The sequence below is a fragment of the Camelus ferus genome, chromosome 12, assembly GCF_009834535.1.
Source record: "Camelus ferus isolate YT-003-E chromosome 12, BCGSAC_Cfer_1.0, whole genome shotgun sequence".
NCBI classification, from domain to species: domain Eukaryota; kingdom Metazoa; phylum Chordata; class Mammalia; order Artiodactyla; family Camelidae; genus Camelus; species Camelus ferus.
Genome location: NC_045707.1, coordinates 29716814 through 29738938, shown reverse-complemented (window position 1 = coordinate 29738938; position 22125 = coordinate 29716814). Strand labels below are relative to the sequence as shown.

The 22125-nt window shown below is 35.3% G+C and overlaps 1 protein-coding gene across 5 annotated transcripts in view; it reads left to right on the top strand.

Moving 5' to 3' along the window:
- CNTN1 (contactin 1) overlaps nt 1-22125 on the top strand; it is a 286536-nt gene that overhangs the window by 181024 nt on the left and 83387 nt on the right. For all 5 annotated transcript variants that reach the window (XM_006193665.3, XM_032493300.1, XM_014566827.2 and 2 more), the window contains 4 exons: nt 1036-1186; nt 3414-3541; nt 3859-4034; nt 19641-19761. In XM_006193665.3, coding sequence (XP_006193727.1) covers nt 1036-1186; nt 3414-3541; nt 3859-4034; nt 19641-19761 — 576 coding nt within the window. The remainder of the gene's footprint in view (nt 1-1035; nt 1187-3413; nt 3542-3858; nt 4035-19640; nt 19762-22125) is intronic.

The window sequence follows — 22125 nt, the reverse complement described above, 5'->3', positions numbered from 1 at the left end:
GATTATAGAAACTCAGACTAAAAGAACAATGGGAGAAGCTAAATCCTTTCTATAAAAACGTGTTTCTCAGAGCAGCAGCAGCAGAAGTAGGGACACCTGGGAGCATGTTAGAAATGCTATATCTCAGGTCTGCCCTAGACCTCCTGAATCAGCATGTTACCAAGATCCTCAGATGATTCTGATGTGCAGATAAAATTTGAGAATCATGGGATGAGAGATTGAAGGGTCAAGACCTGGATAAAGATAAATTTAGGGCTAGAAAAGGCTCCAGAAAGGAAAGTTACCGATGATTGGAATGTGTGGTATTAGGTAGATGGAATCCCCCCAGACTCTGCAAAAATACAAAGAGATTGAGAATGAGCTAGGTGTGGAGACACAGAGCAAAGTTAGAGCACATCACTGATGGAGTAACCTTTTATGAGACTCTATACCCTGTATTCATAATTATTGTTCAATTCTGAGGTAAGGATAAACTACGGGTGCATCAGGTCCTCCTCAATTAATTGGAAATAGCATTCCCCTAGCTGTTTGTAGGTTGGTCCTGAAGGCAGGGGACTCCATTTATTAAGGGATCGCCTTGTGTCTGCACACAGCTGGGGCTCAATAAATGTTTGTGTAATGAAAGAGCAGCCATATTTAATGAAAAGAGCATGCTTGCAAATCAAATGGAACAAGGTTCAAATGTGACTCTCTCTTGATAACTTCCTGCCTGTGTCACCTTTGGCAAAATATATCATCTTAATAGATATCAGTTCTTTCATTTGTAAACTAGTTAAAGTGTAAGTAAGAATACTGACTATGAACATGTGTCAATATTACTAATAGTACTCAATTTCCTCCAGTCTTTCATTTAACTTCATTTAACTAGTAAATGAAAGAAAAAGGTGTTATTATCCTGTGTGAAGTGTCTATTGGTCACATCTGATGATGTTTGGTGAGATTGATTATTAATCAAAAGGGAATAAAAGATGTTATAGAAGAAAATTTTGTTTCTTTTTCAGCCAAGGAGAAAAATAATCATTTATTTCCTTTTAGCTTTGGCTCCAACTTTTGAAATGAATCCTATGAAGAAAAAGATCCTGGCTGCTAAAGGAGGAAGAGTTCTAATTGAATGCAAACCTAAAGCCGCACCTAAACCAAAATTTTTATGGAGTAAAGGCACAGAGAGGCTTGTCAACAGCAGCAGGTCAGTCCAGAAACCAGAAATCCGATTGCAATTCACTATTTGGGGAACTTACTTTATAGACAACTTGTTTTCATATTAATAATGTACATATCCTTTCTTCCAACTTTTCCCCAAAGAAGATATCACAGTTCCAAGGTGAATAGAAGTATTTACCCATCAATGTCAGTATCTATTATAATCTGAGTTCAATTTTTAGGCTTATACAATTTATAAAGAATTTTAAAAACTGAGGCTCAGAGATTTTTGATAAATTGCCTAAGGCCACAAAAATACTTAACAACAGGAAATAAAATAAGATCTAACCCTTTTCCCCCTGACAGTGGCATCTATAGCCATTCATATTTGATTTAATTTTATGCAATTAACCTATTAAATATTTCAGTATGGAAATAAAAAGGTGATTTCAAAGTACAAACATCTCTTCCCATGTTCTTAAGTGAACAGGAACTTCTAATCTTCCTAAGAAGTAGACCATCTATCAATGTTTTGGTGGCTGTGGGAGAAAACATAAAGCATGTGACTTGCATAGACTGTCTATGTAAAAATCAAACTGAGTGGTTGCTGTAAGTTTCCTAGAAGAACTTATACTGAGCACTAAAATATGCAGAGGAGAAAGTCAGGTTGGAAAATATGAAGGTTGGGGAGTAGGAAATAGTTTAGGCAGCCAGTGTAGCATGTGCAAAGGCCCTAGGGCAGAGAGCAGAGGAGGTGTAGGAATGCAAAAAACTAAAATCAGCATGGTGGTCTTTAGAGGAAAACGGAGAAGAGTTACAGATGATTGGAAATTTTACCTTTATGCGTAATCAGAAGGTAGTCCCATTTTTATGTACTCACTCCTGCAACATCCTGCGACATAGCATTCCCTACTGGACACATCATTAGCTCTCTCTCCTTAATGGAAAAAGTGATAAGGACCAACGTCATGGGCCTCTCCAACCAAAGATTTCTCAGAACTGTGTTTCTTAGGCTATAGTTAATATATATATGAGTTTTGGGCTTCTTGCCTTTATTGAGAAGGCAGAGGGAGCCAATTTACATTCTGTTAATATGAAAGATTTAGTCTCTGTTCATAGAAGAATTTCCTGAATATTAATCTGTTACAAAAGCTTCTACTAAGGGAGGTTTTACAATATCTTTCTTTGAAAGTTCCTAAAAATAAGATACATTTGTATTTCTCTGTAGCTGTGGAAATGACAGTCTGTCCTAACTTCAAAGTCGGCATTGAAGTCCTGCAGTCACATCTCTTTTCTTTCAGATCTGTGACTAGTCTCAGCCTGTCACACAGTGGTTTAAAAGTCATTTTATGGTGGCATGTTGCTTTAATCAAATTCCATGTAGCTTGCTCTTCTGAAAAAAGGTTGATTGCATGACTATTTATTGATTAATGTCTCACAATTTGAAGAATTCCTGGAACATAGATTTTTTTTTTCCCTAATAAATGAATGAATGAATGAGTGGATATATTACCTTGTTGGAGGCAGGGCCACAAAGTAGACACAGATTCCTGACATCATGATATTACCATCTAATGGAAGGATAGATAAATATGTAAAACTGAAGTAAATCTGATGACGTCTGTGTTAGGAAGAAGAATCTGGAAAGAGGGCTAGAAGGGGGAATGGCAGGAAGCAGTAGTGTCATGTGTGTGCATGTGCACTTGTGTGCGTGCTATACTAACGAGAATTACAGGCGGAGCTTTACTGAAGGCCCCACGACAAAAAAAAACAAAAAACAAACAAAAAAAAACCCTGAAAAATGTGAGAAACAAATCGTGAAGTTGTCCAGGGCCTAAAAGCACAATCCAAGGACTGTGGCTCTTAACTATGCATGAGGTGGAAAACCACTGGAGGGTTCTGAGTTCCCGAGTGATGACATCACTGAACCAAAGAGTGACATGATACTACTAATGTGAACATATGGCTCCATGTCTGGCTGACACATGGAAAAAGAGACTGTGGAGAGGTCAGGGTAGAAGCAGGAAGACAGTTAGGGAGGACTTCAATAGTCCAAGAAAAAGACAAAGGTGGTTTTCTTAACAGCAATGCTGAGAAAGAGTATTCTAAACCAAGGCTAGAATGTTTCATCTTAAAAAAAGGTCTCTCTGTCAAGTAATTTGTGTAAAATGTTAACCATCAAAAGATGTTGGTGTTTGTAATCTAAGACGCAGAAGAGTAACATATTTCATTAAATTAATGTTACGAGGTATGTATTTCTTTCATTTCAACAGAATGCTCATTTGGGAGGATGGCAGCTTGGAAATCAATAACATTACCAGGAATGATGGCGGTATCTACACATGCTTTGTAGAAAATAATAAAGGGAAAGCTAATAGCAGTGGGACTCTTGTTATCACAGGTAAGAAACCATTTGATTAATTATGCTTTTTTTTTTTTTTTTTAACTTTGACAGTGCTTAACTCCTAATGGGCTGTAAGACGTGATTCAGCACTAGGTGGCTAAAACAATCCATATATTAATGTTTCCATTTCAAAAGCCTTCTGGGCAAATCTCTTGCCTGATGAAACTGGTCTTGGAATTTGAATTTGAAAACATCCCATACCTTTGCACAAAGATTTCAAACTCTGTGGATTTGTATTCTTTTAATGTACAAGATCATATAGTGTCTCACAGTTTTTTGAATTGTGCTTTACTCCTTTATTTAAAAATGCATAGATCCCACACGAATTATACTGGCCCCAATTAATGTTGATATCACTGTTGGAGAAAATGCCACCATGCAGTGTGCTGCTTCCTTTGATCCTGCCCTGGATCTCACATTCGTCTGGTCCTTCAACGGCTATGTGATCGACTTTAACAAAGAGAACATTCACTACCAGCGGAATTTCATGGTACGTGTTTTAAGTCTCATCTTATTAACATCCCAACAACCCCTGTGTGTCTCTACTGCAACAGCTATTACTATAATCATTTACATGAGAGTGAGAAACAGGCAAAAAGTTTTCATAAGTCTCCTTGTATTAACTGTAATATTCCTGACCCTTTCTAAAAATGGCCAGCCCTGAGGATTTGGTAGAGATATTAATCAATAAATACTCATTGAGCATTATGTCTATTTCCACTTTGTTACTATACAATTTTTATATTAATATGTACTCTGCCTCATTATATCTGTACTCTGGGTTCTAAGTGCCTTCACATTCATTTTATTTTATTTTTTAATTTTAATTTTTTTTATTGAAGTACAGTTACAATGTGTCAATTTCTGGTGTACAGCACAGTGTCCCAGTCAGGCATGTACATATATATATTCATTTTAAATGAGGTAAGAACATGGAACATATCCTTTGTTATAATGGTAACTTTAAGGCATTTATTGCATTCTTTGAGGGTAAGAAATAGACAAAATACTTCCGTGGGAGAGGGTGGAGAACTAGTCCATGTGATTTTTTAAAGAGTTAAATGGCTGTATTTTATTTTAAGAATGGGGAAGTACACATGATACAAGTCCTATAATTAAGTGTAGTGATGTGTTATATGGGAATAAAGAAAATAGAGGAAAAGACTGGGGAGAAATGCAGGAGTACCAGTGCGCACAGGAACGCCCTGGGCCCATTGATAGGATTGTCTAAATTACAGTGGATTTAAAGGGCAAGTTGATCACTGCTCTCACCAGTCTGCTCTCTATAACAGCAATCATTTAGGAGCCTAAAGACCTATGCTTGGTTAAGAAAACTTTTGGTTTTAGAAGTCAATTATTAATAAAAGTTTGCATTAACTCAGGAAAATATTTAAGATTTTTCAAGTTCTGTGAAATCTGAAGATTGATATGTACCTATTATAATCTGTTTTCAATTGTCTAACTCTTTAAAAAATATTCTAGAAATTTCCACTTGAAAAAGTGAAAACAAAGCCTTTAATCGGGTTAAGATTGATTTTAACTCAGTGGAAACATTTATTCTTACATTGTTATTAGCTAGATTCACCGAACAACTATCAATACAGTATCAACGTCTCATGTGGAAACTGTAATTCCAGGTCTTTCTTTTTAGTCTGACAGATCTGGCCTATAACTGTACGTCTACAGGAAGCCTACAGTGTCTTTTAGTTTCTGAACCAAACTCACACTTTAAAAAAATAACAACTGGATTAAAAAAATGTGTTTTTTTTTAATTTAAAAAAGAAAAGCTAAAAAAATAACAACTGGGAATTTGTAGAGAGAACACTTTTAACACTATACCATGTGATAATTTTTTCCTTATATGTCTATTCTGATGTGCTTAATCATAAGAATGCCCAATAGTAGTAAACTTGGTACCAATGTCTTTAATAATTTCTTCAAATTGTAAACAAAAAAAGAAAATAGCACTCAGTTTTTACTCATTTTAATAAGAAAAAAAGTGAGCTAAACAGAGAGATGTTATTTTGAAAAAGTAGACTTTGGAATTTGCTTCGTCCCTTGGTGTTATATATTGAATAATTTCTAAAATGCAACATGCATAGTTTATACAGGTAATTACTTAAAGCTGTACTGAAGTCAACAAAAATAGATTTGGGGCTATAAAATTGCCCTAAATTAAGTGGAAGTTCATATGTGGAGCCTCCTTATGGTCTTTAAAATAGTTACATTGTGTTGATTGATGTAAATAAACATAAAAAAAGAAATTAATAAAAGAGGAAAGAAGGAAGAGAAAGAGAGATGGGAGGAATGAGGGGAAGAAGGAGAAAGAAAGAGAAAGAAAAAGAAGAAAGAGACCTATGGCTTGAAAAAAGAGAAAAGTAAAGAAATAACTGAAATACTAATTCAGGAGCCTAATAATGATCAGTGGCAGAAAACATACTCACTGGCTGAACAGGCCACTTCAGTGAGTGAAAACCTCTAAGGCACACGTTTAGCACTTTGGAGATGGGCAAGTCAATTTAACTCTTTAAATAATTTTTAAAGGCCCAGATAAGAAATGTATTTTAAAATAAATGATTAAACTAAATTATGTCTTTTGAACCCAAGAAACACCTATTAAGAAATCCCTTGCATCTTTTTTTTTAACATTTTTTATTGATTTGTAATCATTTTACAATGTTGTGTCAAATTCCAGTGTTCAGCACAATTTTTCAGTCATTCATGGACATACACACACTCATCTGGCATCTTTTTCTTTTAAAGCAGACTTCAAAGTCAGACTTCACTGCTAAATGTACCACGCAAATGTGAGTGAAACGCTATATGCGTTTGATCCGCCTTTTGGAAGATAGTCCTAATGGCTAGTAACTGCTTCTGGGCTCACTAGTAGACCACTCTCAGAGGAAGGGCTCTTCTCACCCAAAGCTCAGTGAGCGAAAACCTAACAGTGATGGCAGGTATCGAGACATCAAATACAGACGAAGGAGCACTGCTGACTGCCCTTGTCTATTATTCAAATTGCACCAGCAAATATATCAGTATATATATATATTTTAAATCATGTTTTGGCATTTTATTTAATTCTGGCAACATTTCTATTATTGAATAGCATTTGTTCATTTAAAAATATAGTACTGAACACATAGCACAGCAGAAACAGTGACAGGGTGAATCAAACGCCGATAAGACAAACACAGGCACTGAACTAAAATAAATCAGAGCTACTCTATGAGTTTAAAAGTCAAATATAAATGTTTTTGTAGCTATCCCAATTAACCAAACTGACATCATTATCACCATCATGCTTTAATCATTTTAATTGCTAAAAAACCTCAAATAACTTCTAACTTATGAAGAAAATAGACATCAAAATTTAAGCTTTTAATTTCAGGAGCCTAAGTTTGTATTTTACAATTTGATTTCAATAATACAGTACACTCAGTAATCAAGTATGCCGTCGTTTTTAGCTTGCTGTTCTTGATGTTGACCACTATGTGGCATCCTTGCACAAGGTTTCAAATTTCACAGCCTGAACAACTTGGGGCTTGAAGGTTTATGAAATTAAATACATTTTCCTATACTTATATCTAAAAGGTGTGATTATAGGTGATTTAAATTTTTTTCCTTAGATATTTTCCAACTATATTCATATAACTACCAGAAAAAACGTGAATTTGAAGATTTGAATTTCATTTAAGAATTTTTAGTGACCGATAAGTAACATTTAAATGTATAAATAGCATTAAATACAATGTCTGTTACATTTATGATCCTGCTTTATGTAAAACTCTTTTGAATTAATTAATTTTAAAATGTAGCTATTGATTTTAAAGCCCTAAGTGAACAAGACTGATTATAGAAAAATATTAAGAAGCTAGAAATCTAATTTCCCATGCCATTTATTCTTTTACTTATTCAATAGATATTCACTGTTGTATTATTATGTAATCAGAGTCAGTAAACGTTTCTTTTGAACTTGAATTTATGCATTGGAGAATGTTAAGTGTGTCTCTATAAATTATAAGTTTAATCAATGTGAAGCTTTGATATAATAAGCTTATATGCAGTTTATCTGGCATTCTATTCTGTCAAAGTTAGTCAACGTTATGTGACAAATACATAAATTTTTCAAATCCAACTATAAAATGCTTTCTACTTTGACTTTCCAGTTCATAGCTACTTACTCCCTTAGAGTAAATACAATAGCAGGGCCATTTTACTTACCAATTGAATGTTCAACCCCTCTTGTTCTAGAAAGGACTTGAGACCATCTACCAAAGATATGTATTTATAATGTATTATTTTCTGCCTCTCCCATGGTGGTACCTGATTGGCAGAATTTTTTTTTTTTTCAAGAGCCACCTACCTTTTGACATTTATTTTGAGTCATTTTCCTTAAACTGTTTGACAGTTCTCTGTGTCAGAGCCCCGATCTTAGGGAATTTTAAGAAACTTACGTGGTTAACTATTTTCCAATTCTGGTTATTGCTACTGTAATAGTTTTTTTTTCTTTTCTGATTCTCTTATTACAAAGAAATGCTAAAGTTGTAACTCAGCAAAAAGATTTTGCATATCTGTTTTGAATTCATAAACCTCATACGAATTGTCCAGGCTTTACCACAACCAGAGTTCTAGGCTCCATTTTTTCATCTCTTATTCTGTGACTCTGAGCCAGTGATTAAACCTCTCTAAGCTTCACATTTCCCCCTTTGTAAAATTTTATTAGTAATTCACTTCCTTCATTCAGGTTACTTCATTGGGTTTGCAGTTCTGGTTACTTCATCATATTTTTGTGAGATCTCAATGAGAGAATGCCTATAAAGTGCTTGGCACAAGATCTGGCAGATCGTAAGTGGTTATTACTAATAACTGTTTATGATAGAGCAGTCATTCCTCATTGGAAATTCCAGAATCTTTGGCCAGTTACTTTTTTTTCTGGTTACAGATCTCATTTTTCATAATTTATCTTTTGCACTGCTTGCTGTACCACATGCCTGGTCTGAGACAAAAGATCCCAGGTATTTCCTTGCTGAAGGCAACAGAGAGGTAATCACAGTCAGCATTTCTTTGAGTGCTTGCTGTTTGGCCAGCACTGGGTTAAATGTTTTTCGTGTATTTCTCAGTTGATCTTCATAGCAGTCCTCTATAGGGCACATACTATTGTGACTTTTCTCAATTTCTCAGATGAGGAAACAGGGATTTGAAAGGTTAAGTCATTTGCCCAGAGTCATATACCTTGCTGGTGACAGAAGGATCTGAAACCAAGGTGATCTGATGGCAGAGCCTGCGGTCTTCATAGCTTCGGTTTTTAATCCATTGACTGGTATTCGTGTCTACGTCCATTTAAAGAATCTTCCTCCCATTATTTGAAACACTGTAAGACAGTACTGTTCAACTCATAGCTTATTCTATAATCATTCTTTAACATTTTTTATTGAGTTATAGTCATTTTACCATGTTGTGCCAAAATCCAGTGTAGAGCACAATTTTTCAGTTATACATGAACATATATATATTCATTGTCACATTTTTTTCCCACTGTGAGCTACCACAAGATCTTGTATATATTTCCCTGTGCTATACATTATAATCTTGTTTATCTATTCTACATTTTGAAATCCCAGTCTGTCCTTTCCCACCCCCTACCCCCTTGGTGACCACAAGTTTGTATTCTATGTCTATGAGTCTGTTTCTGTTTGTATTTGGTTTTTTTTTTTTTTTTTTTTTTTAGATTCCACATATGAGCGATCTCATATGGTATTTTTCTTTCTCTTTTCTGGCTTACTTCAGCTTAGAATGACATTCTCCAGGAACATCCATGTTGCTGCAGATGGCGTTATGTTGTCGGTTTTTATGGCTGAATACTATTCCATTGTATAAATATACCACCACTTCTTTATCCAGTCATCTGTTGATGGACATTTAGGCTATTTCTGTGTCTTGGCTAATGTAAATAGTGCTGCTATGAACATTGGGGTGCAGGTGTCATTTTGAAGTAGGGTTCCTTCTGGGTATATGCCCAGGAGTGGGATTCCTGGGTCTATCCTAGTCTTTTGAGGAATCTCCATACTGTTTTCCATCTATAATCTTGTTTAATGAACCTTTGTATGTTCACTCAAAGTCATCCAAATTACGTTACTCTTCCTACACTATAAGCAACTTCTGCATTACCTTATAAATCAAATTTATGGAGTTCCAGGTCTAACTGTATTGTTCTAGACAGTTCTTAATGATCTCCTTTAGATCTGTAGATTATGTCTGTATTTGCGGGTGTGCTGCTGCATTTATTCTGACTGAATAGACAGCATCCAAAAAAAGACAATTTCCTTACCCTAAGGCTAAAAGAAAACATTAATTCTACTGAACATGTCACAAAAAAAAGTGTTTAAGTTTGAAATATGTATATTCCATACTAGACGATGGTATTCTTTTGAACAGATAATTTGTTTCTGCACATGCAAGAAAGAGAGAGAGAGAAAATAATCATGAAACAGAAGTCATTTCTTTTTCAATTTCATTGGCTCCCTGTCATGGTTGAACAAGAAGCTGAAGATTGTGCAGTTACGAGGCCACAAGTTAGAGAAAAAAAAAGGAGGGTGAGTTCGTAATCCCCGCAAAGGCAAGGATCAAATTAGAGCTGAAGCAACAAAGCAGAAGACCAAGCAGGCATCCAACAGTGAGATGATGTAAGCTCTAAAACGGTGCTTTGAAACCAGGAGCAATTTTTCTCCCCACAGTAGCTGGCCATACATGGAGACATTTTTGGCTGTCAGACCTGCAGGGAGGTGGTGTATTATGGGCATCTGCCTAGCATGGGTGCTGCTGAACATCCCAAATTGTCAACAGGGTCGAGATTGAGAAATGCTGCTCTCAAGGGAGATTTAAAAAAAAGAAAGAAAGAAAGAAAGAAAGAGAGAGAGAGAGAAAGGAAGAAAGGAAGAAAGAAAAAGAAATGAAAGAAAGAAGAGAAAGAAAGAAAGAAAGAAAGAAAGAAAGAAAGAAAGAAAGAAAGAAAGAAAGAAAGAAAGAAAGAAAGAAAGAAAGAAAGAAAGAAAGAAAGAAAGAAAGAAAGAAAGAAAGAAAGAAAGAAAGAAAGAAAAGCCCTTAAGAATAAAGGAACTGAAAAGTTTTGAGTGGGATATGTTGGAAACAGAGAAGTTACATTATTTGGGGCAGAACAGAGTGCTGAAGACTTAAAAAAAGAAATTTTAAGAGGACAGATAAAGCATTTTTCAAAATAGTATCAGTAGGAGAGGATAAAGTTCATGTGTTTTGGGAATTTAAGTCTCAAATTTTGATGAGTGAAAGGAGAGAGGAAGAAATATGTAAAATGTCCCCTGATGTAGTGTGTCCCCCACACAAATCAAAGGCATTCTACCTGTGACCAAATCTCGTCTCTGCTGTCAGTAATTAATTTGAAAAGAGATAGAGAGTTCTGTCACACCTGACTCTGTCTGAACATATAATTTCTTTGATTTCCCTTTCGCTACCCTATAAACATTTACTTACACTTAACTGTCATCTATGATTTGCTGTTTTCCGTGAGTCAACATGGAGCTCAGTACCCGTGTCCACTAGATGTACCTGCGCTTGGGCTGACTTCTCGTACATCATCCCACTTCCAGCTAAAGCTAAAACTTCATGCCCGCCAAAGTTACTCTCTAGCAGAGAATCCCAGTCTTGTTCTTAGAAAGCCATTTGCCAAACATAATGCTAAATAAATGGAATTAAGTACATATAACACCAAGACTTTGCTCTTCAGAGATGTATTGGCTTGGAGCAATTCCCAAACATTTATTCAGCGTTAAAGGCACATTTGTTTTACGTAGAACTCCTTGCGTATTTAAGCATCACTGCAGTTAATTATTCTCGTTCTCTAGCTTGAAAACTACAGTATGTATTTAAAATAAAAAGAGGGGGAAATCAACATGGAAAACTCTTGGTGTCTTAGGAATTTTATTTTATAATTTTACATTGTAGACTTGATGTGTTTATTATATCACACTAGAAATACACTATTTTATCCTTAGCTGTCATATTCCAAAAGAACGCTAACTAATTTTGTTAAAAGTTAGTTTTTAAAAACAGATCATTATCTGAAGATCTGGAATTTTGTTGTGGTTTCACACTGAACAAGTTACGTGACCTTGGGCAAAACAGTCCCTCTGAGCCTCAGGGTTCTCATCTGTCACATGAGGAAGCTGAGCCACATCCGAAGTTTTGAAGAACAGCCACAGGAAGTTTTTAACAGTAGAATTCTTTTTACAAAGAAAATTTAAAGCAGAACCTGAATAAATATCAAAAGTGAAGGTGAAGTTGCTCAGACTGAAAAAAACTGCCTGTGTGTGAGCGTTTGTAGGAGACCACAGAGCCCAAAGCCCTAACCACAGACCTTCTCACTTCTCCCTACCCCAAAACACGTCCCATTCTGATCCACGATTCTTTCTATCAGGTGATCCACAAAGATCTTCAGAACCCCAAGGCTAATAGAACCCAATTTAAAAATCATATGAATTAAATGACATCCAAGTTTTCTTTCAACTCAAAAACAAGGTTCAAATCCAAGGCTTTGACGTTTTTGTTCATCATTTAAAATACTTAGCAGAGACTAAAAGAAAATGTCCTTCCTTGTGAGTTTTAATTTAAATTGCCCAACTGATCAAAATTGGACTCTTCAGCCATCAAAATAGCCAAATTTAAGGATATTCAATATTTCCATTGACCTTACAAGTGCTGGGTGACCTCTTAGTAATTACCCTAAACTATTTCCCTAATATATGTGTGTGTATGTTTATAATGATAATACTCATTTTCATTAAATTTTTAAAGCCTTATCTTCTTAAAAATTGTGTACATTCAGGGAATTTGAATGCTGATACATTAATTTAAATAACACTAACTTGCATATGAGATCACATTAGGAAATGACTGTTAATCATGTTATATGTGAAAATGATTTAAGAAAGCGGCCTTACTTTTTTAGAGGTTCAGTTTTTTGAGGAATGAATTATGATAATATCAGTAATTTATTTTTTAAGGGCTCAATAATAGAGAGATAATTAGATAAAGCAAACATGAGAAGTTGTTTACAATTGTTGAGTCTAATTGGTTGGTATATGCATAGCCATTGTACTATTTTTTCTGTTTTGTTATGTTTGAATATTTAAATAGGTTAAAAATTTAATAAAGAAAGAAAACAACACATTACATTTTTCCCACTGTGAGAAAGTAGCCACTTTTACCTACCAAACTGTCAACCTAAATGCAATTGTTTGATCCATAAAGCGCTACTCTGACAACAGTTTAACTTGGTAAAACCAGGTTGACCATTGAGTCTTTTACCAATAGCTTAACTTAAAATCTCAAATCCCTTATCTGTCAAATGGAACTGTTGAACATATCTCTCTGAGGATTATAAAAATTAAATAAGAACATATATGTAAAGTAGCTAGCACGTTGCCAGGCACCTAAGAGGCACATAATAAGTTAGATCAGGTACTGGTAGGCGACAGTGATGGAGGAGCCATAGTGGAAGTTGTAGTGATAGTGTTAATAGTCGTGTCAGTAGCAGCAGTCTTACTAACAGCACCAGTACTGGTTGTAGTTAAGGTAGTCTTGCGTCCTCATCTCTAAAGCACACTTAAGAATAGTACCTGTCTCCCAAGGTGGGTGTTAAGGGTTGGAAGTGAATTTGCACATGTAAAGTTCTTATAATAGCCCCTGGCACCCATGAGACTCTTAGAAAATATTTGCTGTTGTGTTGGTGAAGATGGTGTTAAAGTTTGCAGTTGCATCTGAAGCTTTTGGCACAGTTCTTCCTTTTATAATCTAGCAAGTCAAAGTAAAAAAGAAAAAAAATGTTTATTTTTCTTGGATATAGTGCGTATCATGCACACTTAGTAATTTTTGCTTTTACGTTTCGAGAATATTCTCTTCAAAGGATCTACTTCTCTCCAGCCTCCTGTATTTGTCTTTTCATTCTGAACATCACTGGAATAAAAGACATGTTTTTGTAGCGCCATTATGATCTCCGTCTAAGCTTTATCGAGACCTTGTATGTACCATATAGCGTGTTTCTTTGTTCATTACAATTAATGGAATTTGTTAATACAGCTCAGTGGTTCAGATTCAGTGACACTGCAGGAATGATCCTTTATGATTAGTTCATGGGGGAAGGGGAAGGAAGGAATAGACATTTATATTTTGGAAGTCTTTTGATTTAAACTTGGGAAATTTCTAAGCGGTAAACCGCATATACACTTTGGAACATCCCTGAGCTGGGCTATCACAATTTCCAGTATGTGATTCAACTCTCCGCGTATGAGGGGAAGCATTTTGTAATTCAGCCAAGCTGTGGTTTTTCATGAAAATAGAGAGAGCATTCGTATCTAATTTGTGGCTAGAATGTGCTGAGATCCATGATCTTTACTTGCTTTGTAAGCGTTCTGTCGACCACTGAGAACCTCAGCTTCTCCCGAGCTATGGAAAGTGCCAGTCCCATTTATAAAACCTTCAGGAAAGCTTTTATACACATACAACTCTATTGGAAATGATATAGTATAGTTTTTCTTTGCTTTCCTTTTGAGGCATTTCAGTGCCACACTTTCATTAAATATAGACCAAATGAGAATAATGTTAAAGTCACTTATGATTGCTTTGTACAAGTAGGCTTTTCATTACCTACTTAAGTCCTAATGTCTAAAACAGGGCTGACTTTCAAAATGAGTTTAGCATTAAACTTTTAGAATAGTTTAATTACAAGTTATTAAGGAGTTTATTCTGAAGATTCAATTAGTATAAATTCAGTATGATATTTTAAGCTATAAAATAGTTTGTGTTTTTCATTTCATGTGAAATGTATGAAAAGTATGACCACATTATTGCTTTCAGAATAAAAGAAGTGACTGTGTAAACAGCAACATGTTTCAAACTGTGAGTTTGGGGAAATGATAGCAATTTCATTTAAAAAAAAGATTATTTGGTATACAGCATTCAAATATTTTACAAAAGGTAATTATGATGCCATATGCTATTTTAATATTATTTTTGTGCTCTCAATTTTTATTATAAGACTGAATAAAATAATTTTCCATTTCTAAACTGTTTTTTTTTTTTAATTCCAGTCTAATCACATGGCTCATTGAAGAAATAGTGAGAATTTAGCAATGGGATTATCTTTCATTTAGACACATGAAGCAACCAAAGTAGTGAGTTTGCATAATAAAAGCATATAAAAGAACTAAGTGCATAAAAGCATAACTAAGAACTAATTTTTATGCAAATTTTTTTCTCAAATATAGCTATTATCTTGTGTCATAATAGTTTAAAACCTTTTTACTTAGTATCTTTCGATTAATGAATATTTAGTCCCAAAGTTCAATGCTATTAAGGATATCAAAGCACATTAAAACAGTCTGTTTTATAAATGTATAGTGTTTAAATTATTTTACTTTACTGTAATTATTTTATATTATTTTATTTCTTCTCACTAGGAAATTTTCTCAGAAATATGTGCCAGTTAGCCTCCAGGATGGCTCAAGAAAAACTCTTTTATTATTACCTTCCCCATATACACAATTTTACTCTCTCCTTACCTCAAATATTTTTTTAAACAAAGTTATAAATAATAAAATCATATTCCTTTATCTCCCCTCTTAAATGAGTTCTGTATAGTATGATATGAGAGACTGGCCAACTATAAAGTCGGGCAGGGTCCCTAAGACCGTCTTCACCTGCAAGTTCCAGAAGTTGCCAAAGCCACTCTCAGTTTTGATTCAGTAGACTCGCAGAACTCTCTGAAAGCTATTATACCCATGGTTACAATTTATTACAGAAATAGTGTACAAATTAAAAACAGCCAAGGGAAGAAGTGCACAGCGTGGATTCCAGGGGAAGTACCAAACATAGGGCCTCCATTGTTCTCGGAGTCAAGAAGCATTACTCTGTCAGCTTTAGCAGGTGGCAGTAAGCACATAGTATTGCCAACCAGGGAGGCTTTACTGAGCTTTGATGACCAGATATTTACTGGGGCTTGATCATGAAGGTGTGACTGATTGATTATTGCCCAAGTGGTTAATCTCAGTCTCTAGGTTGACTGATACCACATGACCCAAAGCCCCTACCCTAGGTCACAATGTTGGTCTTTCTGGCAGAGCCAGCCCCTTCTCTAAAACTATACAGATATAGCTATCACCCTAAATCACATAGTTAGACTATCCAGTAAGACCCAAGATACCCAGGCAAAGACAGACACTATAGATAACCTTCCAAAGCTAAGGGGAAGGGCAGACTTCTCTTTGTAAATTTGTGAAGGCCTAATTCTCTACAGCAAATAGGGGTGGCTGGAAAATTCAGAGGTTTCCATTTTCTTATATATTAACTGCATTCTTTTCTCTATAATTAACTCATTATTCCTAAAATTTTTATATTTCCTCATTAAATGAGTTTATAAATAATTTGAAATGTACTTTGAATGGATAGTTGATCTCATGTATATGAATAGCAATAATTCTCAATTTAGCTATTTTATCTTAAAACATTAGCTTTATCTTATCTGAAAAAGTCATAAAAAATTATTAAAAGACTTTAATAGAAACGTTTAGATCATAGGCATTTTAGTTCATTTATGCAATATTTATTTGTTGAATTCCTCCTGTGTGTCAGATACTACAATATATAATTTGTATGTGATAATAAATAAGACCTAGTTCCTTCCTCAAAGAATTACAGTCTAGTAGAAGAAATGAACAACTAAGCAATTAGAGTAGAAAGGGATAGTTACAATGAAAATACACAAAAGGCAGCCTCCTAAGCGGGACTTTGGATGCCAGAGAAAAAAGAGGCATCTAAACTAGAACTTGAAGTTAGCCAAGTGATAGAAGTGGAAGATGGGAGAATCCAGGCAATGCAAGTGATAGTATAAGGTCTGCAGGAAAGAGAACACATGGTAAAGTTTAAGCTGTTCACCGTGGCTGGGGCATAGGAGGTGGGTAAGGAGGTAGCAAGAGTGTGTACTTCATCCTGACACCAAATAAGTTTCATTATGTGCTTACAAAATGCTGCAGTTGTCATGGGCTATATGAACTTGCTAACCTAACTCTGCTTGTAGCTAAAATGAAGTAAACCTGTATTATCCTAAGAGTAGATGCCAGAAGTCTTAGTAAGAATGTTGACTAATTCATTCAAACAAGGTGTATTTAGTGTTATGTTCTTGGCAGTGTGCTGGTCCTGGGGATACAGCACATACAGATATAATACAGGGATACATGCTGAACAAAACACGAATGTTTCCTCCTCCCATAAAACTTACAGTCCTTCAGGGAAACCAATTTTAATCATATATCTGTAGAAATATTTCATTGCAATCGAGATATGTGATATCACATTAAGTAAAATCCACTATGGCAAAATAAAACAAGAGAAGATGAAAAATCCTGCTTGAAGTGATATTGGTGGGAGAGGGTGTTATTTAGGTGAAGGTGGTAAGGACGTAAGGTATGAGGGGATCAAATTTCAGGAGGAGAAATACCTTGAAAAACCAGAGATGGGAGAGAACACTGATACATTTAAGGTCCTAAAACAGGAATGTTCTTCTGGTGAGCAGCATGTAAGTGGAATGGTAGCACTAGGTGAGTTGGGATATTGGCCAGAATTTAGAGAGTGGAGCCAGGTTGCCCCTTATAACACATATAACATGTAATGCTTTTATTCCGGGAAGAGGAACATTTTTAAAGATTTTAGTTTGTTTTTACAGCAAGGGAAGAATTGATCATACTTGCATTTTTTTAAAAAGGTCACTCTGGGTGCCAAATGGAGAAAAGGATAGGTGGGATGGGGTGGAGGTCATGACCAAATAGGATATAACTGTTCAGTGAGAGATGTTGGTAGTTTGGACAAGGGCAAAGGAAGTAGTGATGAAAAGGAATAGAAAAGTTCGATAATTTATGATGGGATTTTAAGGAAGTTGAAGAAGAAGAAGGGTTGAGAATTTCCTCATTGTTTCTGGAAAAGATGCTGTCACAGATGACTAGAAATGTTGAGTGTTTTGGGAGGGGAGTTCAAATGTGATCAGAAGTCAAGTAAAAGAAGCGGAAGAGGTGGGAACCAGATTAAAATGGATTGAGGGTTAAGAGGTAAAGGAATGGCAAAAGCTAAAAACAGAAAGTAAGGTTTTGAGGAAGAAGTATTGTCAGAATCCAAGCAACCATCCAAGAATTAAGCAGCTTCACATGAGGATAAAAGAATTGTTGTTTGATTCTAGGGGAAAGAAGAGAAGGGTAGAGAGAGGTGAGATATGGGAATGGGAATGAGTACCAACAAGATGGCGGCAAACTGGGCGAGGTGAAGGTCACTAAGAAATCCCTGGTAAAAGTAGGATCAACAGGACTTTTAAGAATAGAAATGTGTAGTGGATGGTAATTGTTAATGTTGCTTTACCCTACTTGATGGAGACGACCAGTTCCATGACCTTCAACCCTTTGGTAAACCCACTTTACTAGCTAATACTTTGTGTTAGCAGACTTCTTGGCAAAACAGAGAAAGGGCTAAATGTCTGGTTTGGGGCTCCTTGGTATGGCAAAGAATTACCTGGCCAAGAGAACAGAAAGAAAGAACTCTCCTACCTTAGGAATTTGCAGAAATCTGGAAAACTGAATTTTTAGCCAATCTAGACATCAAGGGATGGGAAGACCCTAACTAACATAAAATCGTATGACCTCTAGCTTCGTTTGTACTGAGAGTGGCTAATATCAATGAACAAGGTTTGTGGTCACTGATGAGTTCTTTATATGGGGATAGTAGCATTCTATTACAATCAATCAAATCAATTCACTCAGATTATAACTAGCTATTATTCTCAATTAATATTATGGATCAAACAAGGATTGCAACCCAAATACTTTCCAAGACCAGCAGAGAATTTAATATATGAAGGGGCCACTGACAGACTCAGTGGTGAAGCAGAGCATTTATTCCATGTATAGTCATAAAATAATCAAAATTTAAAATTTGCAGGTCTGCCATATATCAGAAACAGTACTTTTCATCTATAATGTGGAACATTAACCTAATCACTAATTTTTCATCCTTTAATCTATCTGGATACCTATGATTGCAATAGTAAATCCATATCTGTGGTTCTCAGGAAAAACCTATTTAAAATTTGAATTTTCCAAGTTTTTCCCCTAAGAGAATATTTTGGAGATAATGAGTGTGGACTAGATTTTGCTCCCTCTCCCAAAGCAAGTAGGTATAGTTAAATTACTTGGCAACTCTAAGTCTCACTTTTATCTTTAATAAAATGGACAAAAAGGACCTATCTCATAGGACTGTTGTCAGAAGAGAATGGAATGAGATATTATATATATACTTGCATAGCCCAGGACCTGGTACAGAGACACCATTCAATAAACATTAGCTATTTTTAGAAATTGAATTGAGATGGTGCCTTATATTCATAAGCAAAATTCCCTCAAGCCTGCTTCAAAAAATATATGTTGAACACTATTCTAAGCACTGAGGATAGAGCAGTGACCAAAACAAAAATCCTTGCCCATGTGGAGCTTATATTTTGGCCCAAACAGAACACGTTAGTAGAATTGTCCATTTTGACAGTTTCTGCACACTTTTAGTATCTTTGTAAGATGAACTGTGGCATATCTTGAAATCAGTTATTTAGATTGGCTTGGGGAAACCAAATTAATCATTCTTCCTGGCCACATAGCATTTCTTTATCCTCCTTGACATTCAGCGTCAAGATTTTTAGACCTTACCATTTCTCTTTAAAAGATATCTGTGAAATACCTTCATCCCTTGCCATCTCTCAAAAGGCCTTCTAATGATAGATATAATAGAATGTCAGAGATGTTAAGGCTAAAAATAAAGACCTGAAGTAACACACTTGCTTCGTTCTTCACTTGAGATACTGAAGCCCAGCGCTTAAATAACCTAAGAACCCACAGACAGTCAGCAGATCTAAAACAGATGCCTTTTTAATGGCGTTCATTCTGTTAGGGGGGAAATGGACCTCTGATATCCTAAATACCATTTAATGGGGGGAAATTGTACTGATTTGCATGGCTGCTGTTTTTGCTGACAGCTGGATTCCAATGGGGAGCTGCTCATCCGGAATGCCCAGCTGAAACACGCTGGAAGGTACACATGCACCGCGCAGACGATTGTGGACAATTCTTCAGCTTCCGCAGACCTTGTTGTGCGAGGTAAGAGTTTCGATGTTTTAGAGTCACAAAACCAAAGCTATTTGACTTGCGTAACTATGTATAATCTTCCGGTAACTCTGGTACAATTTCTGATATATTTAGAGTCTCGACGCTTGAGAATAGTTTCTCACTCATGCCTAAGACTGATTGATGCCAGACAAGTAGTAAACAACACTGATTTTGTTTGCTTCACTAACTACATGTCTTCTAGAAACTTACACCACCTACCTCCTACTGAATGTTTGTGCTTTTGAACTCAGTACTTACCAGAAGTTCTCAGTTCCTGCTAATACTTTTCGTGTGTTGAGTATACTGTTGCTTCTTTTTGACTTTTTTTTTGGTGGAAAAAGTATGCTGGTGCTGTTTATTATAACCTCAAGTGTTATATATTTACCAGTCTCATCTTAGAATTAAAAAGATTTATACGTGTATCATGTTTCTGTTTGTTGCTGATTTTCAGACAAGTGCTTTTTTTTTTATAAATAATTGAGAATGTGTGGGATACAGGCTTATTGAAATTACAAACCCTTGTGCTATTGGTCTCTGCTGTAGAGCTGTGAGGCCAGCTCAGGACAAATCCCATCTTACTGAAGATTGTTCATCCCCTCTTCACTCACAGCCTACAGAATGAAGCCCTTTCCTCTTAGCTAAAAGCCCAAGAAGTATCGGGTGCTGACCTCTCTGCCTATTTAGCTTTAATATCTCACCATTCGTATTAACCAACTCCGTTGTCCAGCTAGTCCACAGAAATACCCTAAGATGTCTACCTCTGTTCCTTGGTCCACAGCACTCCTTCCATGTCCTGTTGTCATCACTTGCTGCCCAAATCTTATCCATCCTTTAAGGCTTGGCCAAAGTTGTACTGAACTCATGAGTCCTTTTATGATGTCCCAAATTTGTCTTCTAAACTCTCGTTAACAGTTACTACTTTCTCTAGTGTGTTCTATAGCAATCTGTACATATGAGTTATCTTCTCTACTAAGTTTTGAAATTCACATATGTATTTTTATTAATATTTAACAAGCTGCAGAATTCTGTTTCATTGTTTCATAGTTCTCCTTTTCTGTCTGTCTCAGTGACATGTTAAAATTTTTATTTTTTCACATTTTACCTACTAAAAATATTTATTGACTGTTTGTTTATTGCACGTTTTCTCAGAGAGGTTTTACACAATCAGATGAATAATTACCAAGTGAGATGATACTCATGGTTTGTCTTAATACTCCTTCTGGATCCAGACTGATATATTTCACTCAATCCCATACACCTTCTGCAATTCCCTCTAGAGCAATGGTAATATGGGGTCCCCCAGTCACACTGGGAAATACTGAAAAATCTTTTATTCCAGTTAAGTATATTCTTCAGTAGAGTAATAGAAGTCTAGCTAAAGTTTCTTTATCCAAATGAACTTTGATGTTTATTACACACAACCCTGATTGAAAATTAATAAAACTCTTAGGCTACAAAATAGTAAATTAAAGAAAGTTCATTTAGATTCAGTATTTCCATTAAGAGTATTTTGTTATCCAGGACATCTACTGTCTGTGAGAGTTATCAGGGAGAGGGACTATTCACTGTTCTTTCTAGTCAGACCACCAGCTGTTAAGCCACTGTGTGTGTTTAATTGAAATTGTTTGCATGTTAACAGAATTAGCATTAGTGTTACAGAAGGGGTTATATTACAATACATCTACATCAGTGTCTTCATGCAATTACATTCAGGAAAACTCCAAATATTCAGAGGGAAGAGGAAGTGTTACAGATATAATAGAAGAAAATTAATAATATTATCCCCTTATACTTAAGTCATTAATAATCATCATAATGTGTATTTTACAAAGCCAAAACCAACATAAAAAAGATAGGACAGGTATTATGTGACAATATAAAGTTGTTTTTTCTAAAGCCTTTTAGTCCTAGGAAAAATAAAGAAATGGAACCTGGTAGGTGCACTGAGTAGAAATATGACATAGCACTGTAGGTCTCTGCTCTATAGCATGATGTTAAAAAAAGAGTTATACAGGTAGATAAAAAAGTAATGCTTAGTACTGTTAAAAATTGGCAAATCAATTATTCTCCAAATTTTATTTCTAAAAATATGCGATTTTTTATATCAGGATAAATTGGCAATTAAAATGGTCAAATACATTTCTGCACAACATGTCAAAAACATATATAAAGTAGACCTTCGAACATGGTTTATATTTTTAAATCCTGGAATGTAAAATTAAAATTTTCTTTATTTCTCATAATAATAAAGAGTAAAGTAATATATAAGATGGTATAGTATTCCTTAAGTAATACTATTGGTCCCTTTATCCACTTAATTATGTTTTTTCATGGTCTTGGAAATTATAACCAAGA